We start from the raw sequence: 20582 nt of genomic DNA, 5'->3' as shown, positions 1-20582 counted from the left end.
TTTGATTATTTGTATAAGAAGGGTATTAATCATCTTGTTGTTTTTTATAAAGAAATTCAAATAAAAATGTGACGTCTTTGGCTTTGCCTAGGAGGGATTCCATCAATTGCACAATCTGTTTAGAGGTTTGTTTTTTTTCACCCACTCTTTCCTTTCATTATTAGCTGTTTTGCTTCCCCCTTTGCTGACATTTCAGTCACTTCTCCTCATTTTATCAGCACCGTACTGAAGCACTAGCCTTGCAGATGAGACAGGAGTTTTTCTTCTTTTTTGACTGTAATGCCTGCTGCTAGCTGGAAATGAATGTGTTGTTGAGAGCTTTATATGACTACCTTGCCTTTGTCACCTTGAGGAATGAGACACCTGGTGTGGCTCTTAACTGTGGGACATAATGTGCTCTAAAATGGGACATGGTACTAGCTTATAGTGGTCTTTCTTTTAAGTCACAACATGCTACAATGCTCTGTCAGTGGCCCTCTCAACAATTTAATTTCCATGGCAAAGACAGGGAGAAGTTGTGAGCAGATGGTACAGCAATTTGTTTTACTTTTTTTGTCAGTGGCATACAGAAGAGTTGGGTAAGGTGTATGTGGTGGGTTTTGAAGGAAACTAAATGAGTAGCTTGAACTTTTTTATTATAATGTAACACTGCTTGTAATAGAATTCAGGGATCTATATAGCGCAGCAATTTAGTTTTAGATCATATTTTCAATCCAAATATGTGGGAAATAAAAATAAATCTACACAGACACATTTCTATTTTTATGCAGAATAGAAGCCTAATCTCTTACCTACTAGAATGATGGGGAGCCAAAAAGAAACCTAGATAAGTGACATCTCCACAGATTATCTGCCCCCCCCCCTTGTGAAAGCTTTTATTCAGACTGAGAAGGCTGTAGCTCATTTCACTAAAATACCCATTAAATCTATATTTGTAGAAGCAATTAATTCTGACAAATGTTCAGTGTTTCCCTTGGCATTGCTTGGAGATGCATATATCAGAACAAAATTGTTCTTACTTATTGCATTTTTCTGTAGAAAAGTCATTGGAGCAAATTCCCTAATTGTGTACACAGACTGATTTTTGCGTAACCCTAGGCGAGGTCATTGGTATCGAGACTTTGCTAGAGAACCAGATTATGATGCCAGAACCTCAGTTGCAAGGATGGGCATAAAGAATGGGTACAAGGCCAAAACTGGAGAGTGCTGGCTAGAAAGAATGCATGACTAGTGCAGGTGGAGGGTGTGCTGGTTTAGTGGTTTTGTAGACTGCGCGACCAGAGCAGCTTGTATCGGGCTTGAGTGGAAATATAAAGCTCTGTTCCCAGCAGAAATCCCATTTGACAATAACAGAAAGAGTATCTGCCCTCTGTGGAGGTAAATCGTCCTTGTGTTGCAGACAGCTTGTTTTGGCAGAAGGTGATGTAATTTACACCATCATCACTGCATTTGACTCACTATTTTATTGTGGCATCACAGGATGTTGTTAGGTTGTTAAGGGGGTATGGAGCCTTTCATCTCTAGGCTGCTCATTTAAACCTTGCCCATCTCAGTAGTGACATTGCAGTGCAGTTGAGAGGCAATTGTCAGAATGCTCCAATTTTTGCCATTTTGTCAACACTCGTTCCACAGCTCTAACCCATACTTCATCCTCATTTGCCTATGCTCAGCCTGTATCTTGTGGCCTTCTGTGGCCTGTGCAGTACCTCTGCCCTCCTCCCTCTGCCCCCAGCTCTTAGGTGCCTTTTAAAAAGGTTATTTTGCTCTTCCCCTGTGCTGCTGCAGCAAAGAATATAGAACTAATACCTTGCAGCGCTGTGTGATGGTGCTTGTGCTCTCACAGATGAGGATGTCTGGCATGGATCTGAGGGATTTGAATGTTTCGGCTGATGATGATGAAGGGGTGTGTGTGTGTGTGATATCTCTCTTTTTTTACACACACACACACACACACACACACAAATTTTATTTATATATATAAAACCCTGAAGAGGTGTGGGTGTAAGAGAGATGTCTGAATCCCTACGGGAATTAAAGCAACTGGAAGCATGTGTAGTGCTTGTGTCGCAGCTGGGACTGGTATCAGACCCAGTGACGTTGCTGGCACCATATGTTAATGTTCTTTGCAGGGTGATCTACCCTCAAGGGAAAGGATCTGCTGCAATGCTTTTCTCATAAAATGAGCAGCAGCTGCGTGAGCATCCAGTCCTTGTAGCATGGTAGGGTAGCTTTCTAGTTCTCTCTGATCAAACACTTCTTGCTCGTTAACCCAAAGGGTTCTCCTTAGAACGAGCCTGATTTTTTCCTATGCATTATTTCTGTAAATGGTGTGGTGGTGGTGTAACCTACATGGCATTTAATGTGAAAACAGTTGTTACACTGTGTAAGAATTTCTATATCTGCCTCTGAACCAGGAAGGAATCTGTTTGAATTGTGAAGTAGTATCATGCCTTTTTAAATAGCCTGTGCATTTTGTCTGAACATGCATGATACTGAGCAAGTTACAAACACCTAATCCTCAGTGGTTTAATCCTAATTCATATGTGCATGACTTTGGTGGCCCCTGGCACACAGTTACGGCTTGATACTACATTCTTTTCATGTCTGAACTCTCCCTGACTTCAGTGTAGGATTGGAGCCTTCATGTATTAAAGTTGAAAGGTATGGGTAGTACCTGAAAGCTTTCACCATCTGAGGGTTGTTTGGTCTTGGTTAAATTCCTCTAAGAGTTGTCTTCACCATAAAAACCACCACCACAACTGGTACTACTTGACCCCTTTACAGGTAGTCTCAACAGAGAAGCCAGTTAATGATTTGTCCGTCAACTCTCCTCTCGCCCCAGAGTTAATCTTTACAAGCCAGGGTAGCGACACATTGACAGTGTGCAGAAGCTTGCACTGCAGCTGTATCTGTTCTGTGAAAAACACCGAGGGTTTTCCTTTTCAGAGCTGTCCCTCTGGCACCTTTTCATGATGGTGTGGATTGCACTCTCAGCAAATTTGCGGATGATACTAAACTGGGAGGAGTGGTAGATACGCTGGAGGGCAGGGATAGGATACAGAGGGACCTAGACAAATTGGAGGATTGGGCCAAAAGAAATCTGATGAGGTTCAATAAGGATAAGTGCAGGGTCCTGCACTTAGGACGGAAGAACCCAATGCACAGCTACAGACTAGGGACTGAATGGCTAGGCAGCAGTTCTGCGGAAAAGGACCTAGGGGTGACAGTGGACGAGAAGCTGGATATGAGTCAGCAGTGTGCCCTTGTTGCCAAGAAGGCCAATGGCATTTTGGGATGTATAAGTAGGGGCATAGCGAGCAGATTGAGGGACGTGATCGTCCCCCTCTATTCAACATTGGTGAGGCCTCATGTGGAGTACTGTGTCCAGTTTTGGGCCCCACACTACAAGAAGGATGTGGATAAACTGGAGAGAGTCCAGCGAAGGGCAACAAAAATGATTAGGGGTCTGGAACACATGACTTATGAGGAGAGGCTGAGGGAACTGGGATTGTTTAGTCCGCAGAAGAGAAGAATGAGAGGGGATTTGATAGCTGCTTTCAACTACCTGAGAGGTGGTTCCAGAGAGGATGGTTCTAGACTATTCTCAGTGGTAGATGAGGACAGGGACAAGAAGTAATGGTCTCAAGTTGCAGTGGGGGAGGTTTAGGTTGGATATTAGGAAAATCTTTTTCACTAGGAGGGTGGTGAAACACTGGAATGCGTTACCTAGGGAGATGGTAGAATCTCCTTCCTTAGAAGTTTTTAAGGTCAGTCTTGACAAAGCCCTGGCTGGGATGATTTAGTTGGGGATTGGTCCTGCTTTGAGCAGGGCGTTGGACTAGATGACCTCCTGAGGTCCCTTCCAACCCTGATATTCTATGATTCTATGAGCGCTCAGTTCATAGTAAGGACGAGTAAGTACCTAGTGCCCTGGCCAGATTCCTCGGTGAGTGAATTATTATGTTCTGTCTTCCTCTGCAGTTTCATCTGGTTAGTTATTTTTCATTTCTTTTTCTAAACGCCGCTGTGTAGTGCTGCTGGCCCAAAGTGGCTGCAGTATCTTACCCAAGAGAGGGCTACAGTATAGAAGTGGCTGAAGTTATGCATGCATGCATATATAATATTGAATAGAGCCTTTATATTTGTGAGAGTTACTGTATGAGTTTAAAATATGAATACAAATATCTCCTTTTACTAGTTTTTGTAAAGGCCAGTTTACTCAAACCTGGGACCTTCTGTGATAAATTTCCGAGTAAAGACTTGTTAAAAAACTAAGTAGGAACCACAGGATTTGGCCCTATATTTCTAAGATTGTTACTAGGGCTGTCAATCACAGTTAACTGAAGCAATTAACCAAAAAAAAATTAACTCGATTTAAAAAATATTAATCGTGATTAATCGCAGTTTTAATCACACTCTTAATAATAGAATACCAATTTAAATTTATTATAAAAATATTTGGATGTTTTCCTACATTTTCAAATATATTGATTTCAATTACAACACAGAATACAAAGTGTACAATGCTCACTTTATGTGATTACTTTTGATTACAAATATTTGCACTGTAAACAGGTAAACAAAAGAAATAGTATTTTTCAGTTCATCTCATACAAGTTCTGTAGTGCAATCTCTTTATTGTGAAAGTGCAACTTATAATTGTAGATTTGTATCTGTTACAGAAGTGCAATCAAAAACAAAATAAAGTAAAATTTCAGAGCCTACAAGTCCACTCAGTCCTACTTCTTGTTAAGCCAATCACTAAGACAAACAAGTTTGTTTACATTTATGGGCGATCATGCTGCCCAAGGTGAACTGTCATGCTGGAAGGAGGTTACTAGTGGAGTTCTTCAGGGATCGGTTTTGGGACCAATCTTATTTAATCTTTTTATTACTGACCTTGGCACAAAAAGTGGGAATGTGCTAATAAAGTTTGCAGATGACACAAAGCTGAGAGGTATTGCCAATACAGAGAGGGACCGGGATATCATACAGGAAGATCTGGATGACCTTGTAAACTGGAGTAATAGTAATAGAATGAAATTTAATAATGAAAAGTGCAAGGTCATGCATTTAGGGATTAATAACAAAAATTTCTGCTATAAACTGGGGACGCATCACTTGGAAGTAACTGAGGAGGAGAAGGACCTCGGAATATTGGTTGATCACAGGATGACTATGAGCTGCCAATGTGATATGGCTGTGAAAAAAGGTAATGCGGTCTTGGGATGCATCAGGCGAGATATTCCAGTAGAGATAATGAGGTGTTAGTACTGTTATACAAGGCACTGGTGAGACCTCATCTGGAATATTGTGTGCAGTTCTGGTCTCCCACGTTTAAGAAGGATGAATTCAAACTGGAACAGGTACAGAGAAGGGCCACTAGGATGATGCGAGGAATGGAATACCTGTCTTATGAAAGGAGACTCAAAGAGCTTGGCTTGTTTAGCCTAACTGAAAGAAGGCTGAGGGGAGATATGATTGCTCTCTTATAAATATATCAGAGGGATAAATAACCAGAGAGGGAGAGGAATTATTTAAGCTCAGTACCAATGTGGACACAAGAACAAATGGATATAAACTGGCCATCAGGAAGTTTAGACTTGAAATTAGACGAAGGTTTCTAACCATCAGAGGAGTGAAGTTCTGGAACAGCCTTCCAAGGGGAGCAGTGAGGGCAAAAGACATATCTGGCTTCAAGACTAACTTGATAAGTTTGTGGAGGGGATGATATGATGGATAGGCTAATTTTGGCAATTAATTTGATCTTTGACTATTAGCGGTAGATATGCCCAAGGGGATGATGCCTATGATGAGATGTTGGATGGGGTGGGATCTGAGTTACTACAGAGAATACTTTCCTGGGTGTCTGGCTGGTGAGTCTTGCCCACATGCTCAGGGTTTAGCTGATCGCCATATTTGGGATTGGGAAGGAATTTTCCTTCAGGGCAGATTGACAGAGGCCTGGGGGTTTTTCGCCTTCCTCTGCAGCATGGGGCTTGGGTCACTTGGTGGACGATTCTCTGCACCTTGAAGTCTTTAAACCACGATTTGAAGACTTCAATAGCTTGGAGATAGGTTAGGGGTTTGTTACAAGAGTGGGTGGGTGAGATTCTGTGGCCTTTGTCTTTCAGGAGGTCAGACTAGACGATCATAATGGTCTCTTCTGACCTTAAAGTCTATGATTCTAAGAACAGATACAAATCTACATTTATAAGTTGCACTTTCACAATAAAGAGATTGCACTACAGTACTTGTATGATGTGAATTGAAAAATACTATTTCTTTTGGTTATCTTTTTTACAGTCCAAATATTTGTAATAAAAATAACCCTATAAAGTGAGCACTGTACACTTTGTATTCTGTGTTATAATTGAAATCAATATATTTGAAAATGTAGAAAAACATCCAAAAATATTTAAATAAATGGTATTCTATTATTGTTTAACAGTGCAATTAAAACTGTGATTAATAGTGATTATTTTTTAATCTTGTGATTTATCGTGATTAATTTTTTTAATTGTTTGACAGCCCTAGTTGTTACAAAGCTTCTATTCCCAAACTTTGAGAACACTGATTTTTTTAAAAAGAATTCTCAATACTAATTAAATTATTTTGCAAATGGAATGTTACACTTTTATGTAATTACACACTTGGGCTCCTTGTGCTTGGACTTGTGCTGCAAAGCGCTTTATGAAAACACTCTGTTAGCTGTAAGTTAGCTAACCATGTTATCAATCAACTACATAGCTTATTACTCAAGAATACAAAGGCTTCCCACTTTTTCTTGTAGGTTTACTGTCTGGGAGAAATTGGATTGAACAAGAGTGGTTGGCACGAATAGGTGCATTTTTCATCTCTATAATGAAGAAAAGCAGAAGTGACATGATGGTTACAGCAGATGACGTAAGTTTAAAAAAGTCAAGGTTTATTATTCCAGTATATTTTTTTCAGAACAGAACAGCCTGGTTCTCCTTTCATATAGGTTGGCTTTTACACTGGAGTTGCTCCTAGAGTTACTGACTTCCTTGGATTCAGAGTAGCAGCCGTGTTAGTCTGTATCTGCAAAAAGAAAAGGAGTACTCGTGGCACCTTAGAGACTAACAAATTTATTTTGAGCATAAGCTTTTGTGAGCTACAGCTCACTTCATTGGATGCATGCACTCCTAAACTATGGCAGTGTAAATGAGAGGAAAGTAAGGTCCATTGATTAAAAAATAATCATGTAAACTCTTTCCCATTGCTAATGCAGAGTCTGTGCTTGAACATTATACTTCATTAAACTGTAAGAGAGAGATGGATCTGAGCCCAACCACAAACTTTGAGGAAGATCTGATCTGGATCCACACTTTGTGGATTTGCTGTAATTATATATTTATAAGCATTTTTACAACACTTAAGACTGTGGTTTCTTAACACCCCATGTGCTGATGTGTTAAACCATCACTCCTCTTGCCATACTAATCCTTTATTAATTAAATTCCAGTTCCTATTCTCAGGAGAAATGCATCAATTTGTAATGATGGCAATGATAATCACAGCAGTAATTGCTTTGTTTGTTACAGCTTGGGATCTTTAAAAATGGAAAATCATCTTCTCCCAGAATATATGTAACAGTGTTACATTTTCAGTATCACTCCAGCACTTTTAATACCAGCAGCAGCCATTCTTTAATATTCTCCTAATGTAGTGTGTTTGGGTTTGTGTGTATGTGTTATATATAATGGTTCATTAGCATTGTCCTTGAGATAGCCAATTCTCCAGTAAGTATTACTTGGAAAGGGTAATTTTAATATGTGTTTATTCTCTCTCTTTTTTATAAAAAAGAGAGAGAATAAACACATATTAAAATTACCCTTTCCAGTTATATATATATTAAAATGACCTTCTCTGAAGATAGTATCTGTTGGGAAACTGGCTGCCGTTGGGACAATGCAAATAAGATACAGAACCTTTCACCTGTAGGTCACCAGTTTGAATTAATGAATAAATGTTTCCATATAATGAATGTTTGGTAACCCCTTATATAAGATGAGTTTGATAGGTTTCAGTTCCTGGTCCTGCATCACAAATTCTCCACCATGCTATATAGCTCTGCACTAATTGGCAACTCATTAAAGAGGCCAAGAACTGTATGGATCTTGGTGACTGAACTGCCTCTGCCATGCACAAAAGAATCTCCCTCTCCACTCTACATTAGAGGTGAAGCAAAGGAGTTGACAGAGGAGTGTGTCTGGAGCCTGTGGCTTTGTCAAGTCTTATCAAGTCCAGTGCCTTTTGTCAGGTAACTTCACCTGTATTCCTCCCTCTGTGGTTTAGTCCAGGAATGCCCAATCAGGACTCCCGCCATCACTTGTCTCTAGGCAGGGACCCTTGTCCCACTCCCCTCTGACAGGGGGTTTTGAAACCAGTGTGGTCAATTCTGGTCAATTCTGTGTCTTGCTTTCTCTCCGAGGGATAGGAACAGTGTATCACCAGCATTTACAAGTTATCACAGCACTTTCTAAGCAAGCACTGTTGTTTTTAATGTGAAATTAACTGAGGCTTGATGTAAAGTTGGGGAATTTAAATCTGTCTTTGTCGGGGAGAAAGGTATGATATTTCTGCAGGGTTTTTTAAAAAATGTTTAGAATATTCTCAACTAAACTATTAATTTATGTGGTCTAAATTCCCCAACTTTACATCAAGGCTCAGTATTATTCATGTGAGTGAGGGTTTCAGGCTCCAGGACCTACATGCCTGTTACTTTTATTTGTCCAAAGTACAGTTGACAAATGTCAAAAGGCAAGGCTGTATCAATAAAACAACCCTAAGAAGTTAACTTTCTCCACAGAGGGACGAACATTTGATCCAATCTATCTAAGCCGAACTTCATAGTCAAATACAAGTTGTAGATGTATTTTAATCCTATCCGACAAAGAAATTAACAGGAATAATATTTTAAATTCTCCTATCTTTATCCATGCAAATGCCATTCCTTAATCTGTTAGGAGTCCCACTGAGTTCAGATGGACTACTTGTGGAGTAAAGTACTACTCAAGGTAAAGATGACCCAAGAATCTGACCCAGGTGTTTGAGAACATGAATAGGTTTAAACTTCTAGTTTTTAAAATATGATCTGAAACAAGCAGCAAGTGGCATTGGTTGAGATTGGTCATTTTCATTTTTATCTTGCATTTGACTTTGTTTTCTGAAATGGCCCCTAATTTATCAGTATAGTCAAGAAGTGCGGGGGGATGGTGCCTGGATTGCTCAGATATAACCACATATTGCCTGCATTGCCTATATAACTAATTTACATTCTTGTTGTAACATTTCTATTCAGTGTAACAGTTGGTTCTACCCTATTTTAGCTGCACCTTTTCTTTGTGTTAGCAAGATAATTCTGAAACAAAATCTGAATCCTTCACATGCCATCAGAGGTCAGTTAGGGCATTAACAACTCCAATTCCATAAAAAGCTTCCAGGCAGCCTCTTGTAGGGATGTCTTGTGTCACCCATCAGTGAGACTCATTATCTGTGATAAGATCAGTGAATTGTTCTTGGTTTTGTTTTTTAAATTTATACTGTTGGAGGAGAGAGTGGTGTGTATCTAGGGCCTTACCAAATTCCATGAAAAATGGGTCATGGACCGTGAAATCTCTTCCCCCCCCCCCCCCGGTGAAATCTTTTGTGTGCTTTTACCCTATACTATACAGATTTCATGGGCGAGACCAGTGTTTCTCAATTTAGGGGTCCTGACCCAAAAGGGAGTGGGGTGTGTGTGTGAGAGAAAAAAGGTTATGGGCGGGGGGGGTCGGGTCGCAGTATTGCCACCCTTACTTCTGCACTGCCTTCAGAACTGGGTGGCTGGAGACTGGCTGTAGTTGGCCAGGAGCCCAGATCTGAAGGCAGAGCCACTGCCAGCAACAGCGCAGAAGTAAGAGTGGCAATACCATACCATGCCATCCTTATTTCTGTGCTGCTGCTGGTGGCGGCTCTGCCTTCAGAGCTGGGCTCTTGGCCAGCCACCGCCGCTCTCCAGCTGCCCAGCTCTGCCTTCAGAGCTGGGCTCTTGGCCAGCCACTGCTGCTCTCCAGCTGCCCAGCTCCAAAGGCACCGCTGCCGCCAGCAGCGGTGCAGAAGTAAGGTTAGCAGTACTGAAACCTTGTGACACCCCTACAACTTCGTTTTGTGTTAGGACCCCTAAAATTACACCACTGTGAATTTTCAGATTTAAATAGCTGAAATCATGAGATTTATGATTTTTAAAATCCTATGACCATGAAAATGACCAAAATGGATTGTGAATTTGGTAGGGCCCTAAGTATAACTGTACCAACACTTGTTTCTTTGGCATCTTATAAAGGGCCCATCTCTTTCTTTCACACACTGTCAAACTTGCAGTCTAAGAGCTGACAGCATTATGAAGCTATCTCTTAGGAATAATATATTGAATTGGAAGCACCATTAACTTTGAGTGCAAGTTTTGAGGGGTGCATAACTGGGTGAGTAGGATATTGGAGTATCACTTTCTAAAACAAGTGATACAAGTTCAAAACTTTTAAATAGATAGTTAACCCTCTTGGAGTCTACTCGATTTAAAATGTGTTGTATTGTCCTTCAGAAATAGTGCATTGGCAACCATCATCAGTGCTCCTAAAGGAATTAGCCAGGATGGGATCTGTTGCATCCTGGGACCAATATGTTCATGGTAGATATTATGAGGTGATGAGTCATTCTTGGACTATAGCCTGAATATGCCTCATGTGGGGATGAGTTATTCCTGCATTGTGCTCCAGCCAATCCACAAGCCTGGGGCTGGTCTGGTGACTCTCAGAGCAGATATATAAGCTTCACAGGAGAAACCTCTGTTTATTCTGCTCAGTGTCACTTCATGGCTTGAACTCTGCTCTGCCTGATAGTGATGACAGATTCCATTGGCTTCAGCCTGCTCCAGCCCCGCTCTTGCTCTGGTCTTGTCTCTGGTCCTGCTCCAGCCTTGTTCTGGGTCCAGCCTAGCTCCCAGCCCTACTATTGTCTTCTTCTAGCCCTGCTTTTGACTCCTGGTTCCAGCTCCAACCCTTGGTTCTGACCACTGGGCATGACCACGGCTGCTCCAGTCACTAGACATAACCTTCCTTGCCTTGGTTTTGATAGATATAGCACTTTACAAACGGACTGTCAAATTCTGCACCAATTTCATCTCTTGGTGTAGCACTCTGTAAAGCATATTGCAGTCCTCTAATCTCTAAGGGTGAGGGTATTGAGGTCCACATCTGAAACAAATTGTCAAAATATCCTGGGTTGTTGCAGATCAGGGGTGGGGAGAAGCTGTCATGGATATGGCTACTCTGATTTTTCTAATGATAGCTGGAAATTCAACTATATTGTTATTTTGAGTAACAAAAGGCAGGTCTGCACCTTCAGATGAAGGTGCCGGTATAACCAATGCCATATTTCTAGGTTGCCTCAACATTGCTCCAGCCTCATGCAGTTTGAGGATCACCCTGTTTTCTCTCCTCCTTACCCCCATCTGAACCAGACACTGGTTAAGACAATTGACCCCACTGGATGTTTGATAAAATGAAGGCAGAGAGCATCCTGAAAACACCACAGACAATGTCTCCTCACTAAGTCTCGGCAGCCCTATCTAGATGGACCCAATATGAAAGTACACTCCGGGAGGAAGAGCAATTGCCTAATAACAACCTTCTAAGAGCAAGAATTGAACAGTCAAGAAAGGCATGTTAAGAGCACTCTGTGATTAGTATAAGCTAGAGAGCCTGGCAGGCTACAGTTACCATGAGCATTGATCACGTGCACTGCTTTATAGAATCTTAAGAAGCTGATCATGCAGAAAATTAGATACTGGAAGAGATGTCTGGAAACTTTGAGATGGGGTTTTGTGTATGGTGGCAGATACTATCGATATGCCTTCGGTAAAGCTATTCCTTCATTAAAACAATTCACATTTTTGGACCGGTGTGATTATGTGATTGCCTTTCACTTTAGATGTGAAGATTTCACAGAACAATTAGCTACCCAGACTTTGTTTATAGTGCATGTCTTTGCCTTCTGAACTGGTAATTGAAAAATCTTAGTGGAACTTACTGGCATGATGAAAAGGGAGCCTCTTGCAGGCCAAGTACCATCAGTTTCTGCACACAGGGGAATAGCATCATCTGACTGGTTTTCCTCAAAGTTTATAAGAAGTAGAGATGGATGTGAACCAAAGTCATAGCTCTAAATACTCCTAAACATTGGAAAGGTTCAAAATTTGAACATATTTTCCATGTTTTGCAGTTGGTTCCATTTATGATATATTGAATCAAAACCTCAGATCAGGATGCCCTGGAACTTTTGAGGTGTTCCAGATTTTGAGCCAGATCTGAACTGTAAGATTCAGGCTGATCTCTAATCAGAAGTACTTCTGGCTTGGCTGTGGGAGGAATGGGAGCTAGCTTCCAGGACTTGGTGATGTTTTGGAATAAAAGCAGTAAAAGGTGAGAACAAAACTACTTGCCTGATCAGGCACTTTCTCTTTAGGGCTGTCCACTTAAGGTATCTCAGATGGGAATTTGTCCCAAGAAGTAGATCTTGGATGATTCAGACTATATCATAGCACAAACTCTGTGGTCTCTATCTTCACCAGTTGGTATGAATAGGGCAAAACCTGATGAGCTGTGATGATTCACAGAAAAGGGAGGCAATTCATGAATTTGTGGTGTGTGAGAAAGGAGTGGTATTTTGCATGAATGCTGAATGTACTATTCAGAGGAAAAGTTTAAATTTTGAAAGTTTGCCATGTGATGTGGACTATTCAGCTGAGGATCATTCCTGCTCAACTTCAGCCTGTGGAACTGGAGGATTGATTCCAATTTGTAAATATTATGAAATTCACAGCTGTGAAGTTGCAAATGATCACAAAACTTTATAATATGGCAGTAGTAAAATTTCTCCGGAAGCTAAGAATAAAGATTTATTTTGTGAGTAGTTCAACTCCCCCAAATACTAAACATTTATGACAGTAAATTAATTGCTAATATTCTTTCTTTGTGAAAAAATGTATTTGCATAACTTCAATGACTTTTCTTTCTTTTTCAGATTGCTAAAGATTACTTAGAATGTGGCCTGAGTAAGTCTTATAGTACATCTAGTAATATGCTCGGCATAGATCTCTGGAGAGGAAGAAGGTGTTGCTCATGTAATTTGCAGTTACCACCATTGTCCCACAGACAAAGTGAAAGAGCTAAGACACCTGACAGAGACATCCTTTCTAGACCAACAACTTTGCCTTTGCTGACTCCACCAAGTATTGCCATCACCACTTACCAGGACAGGTAAATTGTTTCAGATTCTTAAAATTCTGTTGTGTTGTTTTTTTTAACAAGCCCTGAAGATGTTACTATATAAATGGGAGAGGGAGGGATATAGTGGGTAAAATACTAAAGTCAACATTTACCAACCAGTACCACGTTATGGTATCGCAGGTAGATTAGGAAATAACTGCAGTAGAACAGTGTGGAATTTTGACTTTGTAGTGGTGAATGCTGTAAGAAGTTAACTGATGAAATTACTAACTTATATTACACTCTGTGGTCTGAACAAATATAAAAATTTTCCTTTGGTTAAAATTTAGAGGATTAGTTAAAAATGCTTATAAATATGTAAGTGCAAAATTGTCTGTATGTTAGAAATGACCTACAGAAGTTATTAATGGAAGCAGTAGGCTCTTTCTGTTTTTGAGATATCTTAAGAGACTTTGAAATCCAACATTAGTGAACTTGTCAATGGAACATAAAATTAAAGTCACCCTTAGTCAAAGCCTCTTATCTTTATAGCCTCCTGTCTATTTTTTAACCTACTTTATAATGCAAGTTTCTGTTTCTTCCCATATGCTCAGTATGATGTGATTTAGAATCTAGTCATGTGATGGGAAGTTGTGTGTGGGGGTGTCACTCTGGAAATAGGTATGCCGGTTATAAATTAATGCTTTATTACTTGTGTAACTAACAAAATCTCTGTTGGGAGGTAGATATCAAACTAAGTAGGTGTCTCTACTTAGCTAGAACCAGGCTTGAGATTTAAAGGATGTGCTCTAACTCCTTGGTAAGGTGGAGGAACAATGTATGAGAATATCCCAGGATAGCTGTCAAAGCCTCACATGAAGGAGGATTATGATCTCAAGTCTCATAGCTGCTCCCTAATGGTATTCAGGAAATGAAGGCTGACCATTGGAGGTGTCCATAATGAGCTAGATAGACATACTAGAGATGTGTGGGGAGTCTGAGTCTGTCATGAAATTGATTAGTTTTTGAGTTAGTTTTGGGTCTAAGGAGCCAGCTGAGTTTCTTGCATTCAGATTTATTTGTGACCTCTGTTTACCTTCTGTTTTCCTTTTTTTGTTTTTTATATTGCTCATTTACCCACTGAGTTCCAGTCTGGTGGAGTACCATGTACCCTGCGATATTCACATAGTGTTACCCATCTATGTGTTAAGTTAGATTTTAAAAATTAGTAAGAAATGTTGATGTCGTCTGATGAAAACTGTTGGCCTACTCTGGAGTGTATGTTATAGCTTTCAGGTTTGCAAAAGTGTGAGTCAAGGAGCATTATAGAATCTAAGCCTTCACATGGAGCTGCAGGGGATGTTTCTCTGCTGTACCTTACAAATTGAACTATCAATGATTCATCTACCCATTTATTGCATCTCCACTTCCATTATAAAGCCCTCTTTTCACATGCTTGTACTTTCTCAAAAATGTTTGTCAAACTCTCTATACTTGGTCTCAGCCAAAGGATGAAGGTTGTTAATTTTCCAACCCACCACACTATATACACATTAAATATTTTGTTGTCAAATGCAAAGTCTCTGGGTCTTGTGGAAAATCCTCAAAGGCAACACTGAAAATGTAAATATCTTATAGGTTTTGATAAATCTTATGTTGATAAACCAATGATTTACTCGGTAGAAATATAAAAGAATAAATCCCAGCACTGTGTGCTTTACAAATTTATTTGAAAGGCAATGAAACCATAGGCATAACTTCCCATGATTCTTAATGCAGTCTGCTGTAGCACCTCTTATCTCTTTTATCCTACCTGCTTTCATCTGTACAACTTATTACTCCAGGAAAGAGGAAATATAGTTTGATTTCATGGCATATACATTCTATGTTGTCTAGTACTTGAAGCCTTTTCAATGTAGGGTCAGAGTAAGATGCATAAAACATCAAACCTGGATAAAGCATAAAACCTGGATCAAACTCAGGCTCTGCGATTACTAGGTGGAACTCACATAGAAGTCAATGGGATGTTGCACCTTACATCAGGGCTGAATTTCACACATTCAGTTTAAATAAGAGTGGGCCAAAAAAAGATTACTAGTGCTACAACAACCAGAGTGATAAGTACCTGGAGCGAAATAATGGTGCCTGTCTGTCACATTCTTCTCATATAAGTTTTGTTGTCTTAACTGAGTTCACTAACATACTGCATTAGCGTATGCCTTTGAATATAATCACTTTTAACGTTGTTGTGTGTTTTCTTATTAAAATTCAGAGCAACACGTTTTCTGGAACAGTGCAATGCAGCCTTTTGTTTTCAAAATTTTAAGTAAGTTTTAACTAGTAAGGAGCAACCCTTGCAGTTACAGGTGGTGTTACTAATTATGTTTAATAATTTGTCACCTAGCACAGTGGTCTAAGTTCTATAGAAATATAAAAAACACAATCACTACCCTAAAGAGCTTGTAATCTAAAAAAGACAAGATAGAAAAATGAAGAATGGCGGAATGGGTACAAAATACAAGCAAAATGGTTAAGCTCATGGTTAAGGCTGCAATTTTGGCATGGAACTTTTTAGTAGATTTCACAGCAGAGGTGCAGAGATGAAATGATAAGTTGTGGAGAAAGGTCACCAAATAACATCGTTCTTGCTACATCAGCATGCACATGAGTATAATGGGGGTCTGTAAGGTGAGTTTGAGGGGCAGCAGTTGGAGAATGAGCCTGCCCAGCTCCCTGCTCCGGGCGATGCAGCCTGTAACATGGGGTCACAGTGTCACTCAGATTTGGCTCATCCGCCCCTCTGAATCCATCTGCAGATGGGTGGATGGGCCAAACCTGACTGGTGTTGCAACATAGTGCACAGGGTCGCAGCTGTTAGATGAGGAAGAAAATATCTTGCATTAAACCTAGAGATGGAATCATAGAATATTAAGGTTAGAAGGGACCTCATGAGGTCATCTAGTCCAGTGGTTCTCAAAGCCGGCCTGCCGCTTGTTCAGGGAAAGCCCCTGGCGGGCTGGACAGGTTTGTTTACCTGCTGCGTCTGCAGGTTCGGCCGATTGCGGCTCCCACTGGCCGCGGTTCACTGCTCCAGGCCAATGGGGGCTGTAGGAAGGGTGGCCAGCACGTCCCCTGGCCTATGCTGCTTCTCACAGCCCCCATTGGCCTGGAGCAGTGAACCGCGGCCAGTGGGAACCGCGATTGGCCAAACCTGCGGATGTGGCAGGTAAACAAATCGGTCCGGCTCGCCAGGGGCTTTCCTTGAACAAGGGGCGGACCAGCTTTGAGAACCACTGACCTAGTCCAACGCCCTGCTGAAAGCAGGACCAACACCAACTAAATCATCCCAGCCAGGGCTTTGTCAAGACTGACCTTAAAAACCTCTAAGGAAGAAGATTCCACCACCTCCCTAGGTAACCCATTCCAGTGCTTCACCTCCTAGTGAAAAAGTTTTTCCTAATATCCAACCTAAACCTCCCTCACTGCAATTTGAGACCATTACTCCTTGTTCTTTCATCTAGTACTACTGAGAACAGTCTACATCCATCCTCTTTGGAACCCCCTTTCAGGTAGTTGAAAGCAGCTATCAAATCCCCCCTCATTCTTCTTTTCCGCAGACTAAATAATCCCAGTTCCCTCAGCCTCTCCTTATAAGTCATGTGCTCCAGCCCCTTAATCATTTTTGTTGCTCTCTGCTGGACTCTTTCCAATTTTTCCACATCCTTCTTGTACTGTGGGGCCCAAAACTGGACACAGTACTCCAGATGAGGCTTCACCAATGCCAAACAGAGGGGAATGATCACGTCCCTCGATCTGCTGGCAATGCTCCTACTTATACAGCCCAAAATGCCTTTAGCTTTCTTGGCAACAAGGACACACTGTTGACTCATATCCAACTTCTCGTCCACTGTAACCCCTAGGTCCTTTTCTGCAGAAGCTGATCCCTGGATCATAACTTTTTCAGAGTTCAGGTGTGTTTTGGATCCAGGGTTTCGAGTCAGCACATTGTAGATTTTGAGTTCCAGCTGCAGAGTTCACATTTGGATCTGAACTTTCTCAAAGTGTGAATCTGGGTTTAAACTTCATAAAGTTCAGAGTTGTTCACAACTGGAGTTTCAATTTGGGTTCATCTCTAATAATCATATTTAGAGCACTTTCTAAGCATGCTCAGTGTGGTTGCCCAACATCTTTCCTCAAAGCCCAATTACCATTCTGAACATGGAGTTACTCTCCAAACTGAGGAGTGGTGGTACAGGAGCAATACAGAATGGAATTGGGTGTTCAAGGGATTTTTGCTCAAGAATTGCAGTTGATTAAGTAACAACTGGACAAAATTACTGGAAACCAGGTTTCTGATTTCAGAAGGATTGAGCCTGTTGACTGTGAAGGTGTTGATTTCCCCTTTCTGAGCATTTTTAGATTGTCCATTATGATACATTTATAACAACTTATAACGTTGTTTGAAAGAGAGAATGGGGAGACTATTCATGTTTGTTGCTTTTAAGAATGAATTAATCTTGGGCTCAGAGCACTGTTAATAGATGATTTAAGACCAAAAAAAATATAAAGAATTATCATTAGTTCATGATCAGTTCTCTTTACAACACAAGGGGGAGTAGCTGCACCTTTCTTCTAATACAGTAAAATGGATGTATGCGCTTTATATGTGTGGTATCACAAGATCTGCTTTTCTTCTAAAACGATAAGCCTATAGAAAAAGTTAGTAATTAGCATTGACATGCTAATAATTTAAAAAAAATACGTCTCTTCCAATAGGTGACTGAAAAATCATTGCTTCTTATTTCTAACTTTTATATTTTACATACCCATGTAGAGTCCTAAGAGAAACCTTGGTGCTGCTGCATTAAATATTAATGTTCATGATTCAGAACCCTGATTCCCAACAAGCAACTTTTGTTTCAGGAGAACCTTTCCTCCCCTCACCTTTTTAGAGCTAGGCCCCAGCTTTATGTATAATGACAGGTTTGATGTTCACATTTTTTTTTTCCATTTTCTGTCTGGGTTCTAGTCATTGGGGTTCTGTTAGTAGCTCTGCAGCCTTGATTGCCTCACATAGTATAGTGTGGGATCAAACTTAGTCCCAATGTAAAATGTCTCAGGCTTCCATTGTGAGCCCTAGCCCTTCAGAGAGCTTTATGTGAAAATTCAGACGCCATAGTCAGAAATTCAAAATTCAGCCCTTCCTCTGCACAAATGTTTTCACAATGTTAAGTCTAGGGGTCTAATAAGTCTAAGCTGTGGGGGGTCTCAGTCCTACGAGGTAGGAAAGAAGCAATCTTTCTCTTTGAGGAAATTCTCAAACTTGAGTTCGCAGTCTGGTTCAATGACTGGAACAAGGCAGCTCAGTTTCTAGGAGACTGGATGTGTGACAGGAGGAGTGTTTTATCATCTTCCATTTGTCAGGGATGGCTAATCCAGTTCATATCCTGTGAAATATTATGATTATGGGCCCATAAACTCCAGAAATTGTTTGCCAAGATTATTCACTGAATTTAGCTTCAGTACTCAAACATCTTTTGTGTCTTCACAATCCTCAAAAAAATAAGGTGGGAAGATTTGCTATGACTTACTCAATATGGTTAGAGTTACCTTTACACAATAGTGAGTTGGTTGATGCTGTGGCAAAAGGAGTTTATGAAATGGAGGACTCAAAATGAAACTCTGCGTAGAAATGTAAACCTAGAGGACCTTGGTCAAAGGACTTCTTGTGGGTTTGCTGTAGATGATAGTTAAAGGCAATGGATGGATAGAGTACATGCTCTTTTGTCTGGATTAGGTCTAGTAGGGGACCTGGCATCAAGGACATTAAGTATAGTAAAACCTATTTGAGGTTGCAGAGTAATTGGACAAATAGAGGGTAAATGTCTGAACTAACTTGTGGTTAGTATTGAGAACCCTGAATTCTGTGGACTTCAGGACTAGTACTTTAGATAAAGGATTTTCTCTGATAAAAAATAAGAATGGCCATACTGGATAAGACCAATGATCTGTCTAGCCCTGTATCCTGTCTTCCGACAGTGGCCAATGCCAGGTGCTTCAGATGGAATGAACAGAACAGGCACTCGCTGAGTGATCCATCCCCTGTCATCCACTCCCAGCTTCCGGCAGTGAGAGGCTAGGGACACCCAGAGCATGGGATTACATCCCTGACCATCTTGGCTAATAACCATTGTTGGACCTGTCCTCCATGAACTTATCTAGTTCATTTTTGAACCCCGTTATAGTTTTGGCCTTCACAACATCCCATGGCAATGAGGTTCACAGGTTGACTGTATTTTATGTGAAGAAATATTTCCTTCTGTTTCTTTTAAACTTGCTGCCTATTAATTCCATTGGATGACTCCTGGTTCTTGTGTTATGTGAAGGAGTAAATAACTCTCTTATTCATTTTCTCCACACTGTAAAAATATACATTTCAGGCAGGGGACAAGAACAGATAGGGTATATCTTCACTGGAGAGTTACTTGGGCTCTTACTTTTGGGTTGCCTCTAATACCTCTCTTGTCCACACATGCAAAAATCTCTCACCTGGGTTTAGTGGTGCTTTGAACCGAGGCTAGCTGGCTCACCTTATTATTATTTAGTTATTGGCTAAAGCCCAAGTGAAGCTTTAATTCAGACTGGTAACCTGCCCATTTTGCAGTCAGGGTGTCCGCCAAATCACTTGTCTGCTGACAATCCTCCTTTGCCTTCCGACAGTTTCTCCTGTGAGCCCAGAGGGACAGACAAGGTCCCCACAATTCACTAGAAAAGAATCCTATATCCCCTCAGCTTAACACAGCACAAACAACCATCAATGTGTCCCCAGAAGTCCTGGTGCAGCAACAGTGAGGACACAGTAACTTGGGTATAGCTTTTACAGTGTGGCTCCTCACACCAGGGCACCTGTCACCCAAGTTAATTCTGCAGTGAAGACATACCCATCAGTGTGCTGAAAGCAAGTGTGCGACACCAAGGATCAGTGTGTGCTTGGCACACCTGTTCGCTTTAATGAGGTGTCTGATTGTCTTTGAATCAAAGACTGCCCTGATTAGACCTTTCTGCATAGCGTTAGAATATGCAGGAGAAGATGGAAGTAGGGATTAATGATGATCCATAAAGCTGGGGGGAGAGGAGTTTTTAAAGGTAGGCTTTGGAAAGGCTGATTAACAGTGAGATGGAGTTTGCAAAGGAGGTTTGTACCATTTTGTGGGGCAAAGCATATAGGCAAAGAAAAACCAAAATAATAGAGCCAGTTGAGGAAACTGATCAAAGGAGCAGTACAATTAAAGTGACACAATCAAATAATTT

At 40.7% G+C, this 20582-nt stretch overlaps 1 protein-coding gene across 1 annotated transcript in view; it reads left to right on the top strand.

Moving 5' to 3' along the window:
- The first annotated feature begins 6864 nt into the window (after nt 1-6864).
- Nucleotides 6865-20582, top strand: part of PDE4B (phosphodiesterase 4B) — a 353352-nt gene continuing 339634 nt past the window's right edge. The window contains exons 1-2 of the mRNA XM_077823896.1: nt 6865-6906; nt 13087-13322. Of these exons, the coding sequence (XP_077680022.1) occupies nt 6865-6906; nt 13087-13322 (278 nt within the window). The remainder of the gene's footprint in view (nt 6907-13086; nt 13323-20582) is intronic.

The sequence above is a fragment of the Eretmochelys imbricata genome, chromosome 8, assembly GCF_965152235.1.
Source record: "Eretmochelys imbricata isolate rEreImb1 chromosome 8, rEreImb1.hap1, whole genome shotgun sequence".
In the NCBI taxonomy this organism is placed as follows: domain Eukaryota; kingdom Metazoa; phylum Chordata; order Testudines; family Cheloniidae; genus Eretmochelys; species Eretmochelys imbricata.
This window is presented reverse-complemented; position numbering and strand designations above follow the sequence as displayed.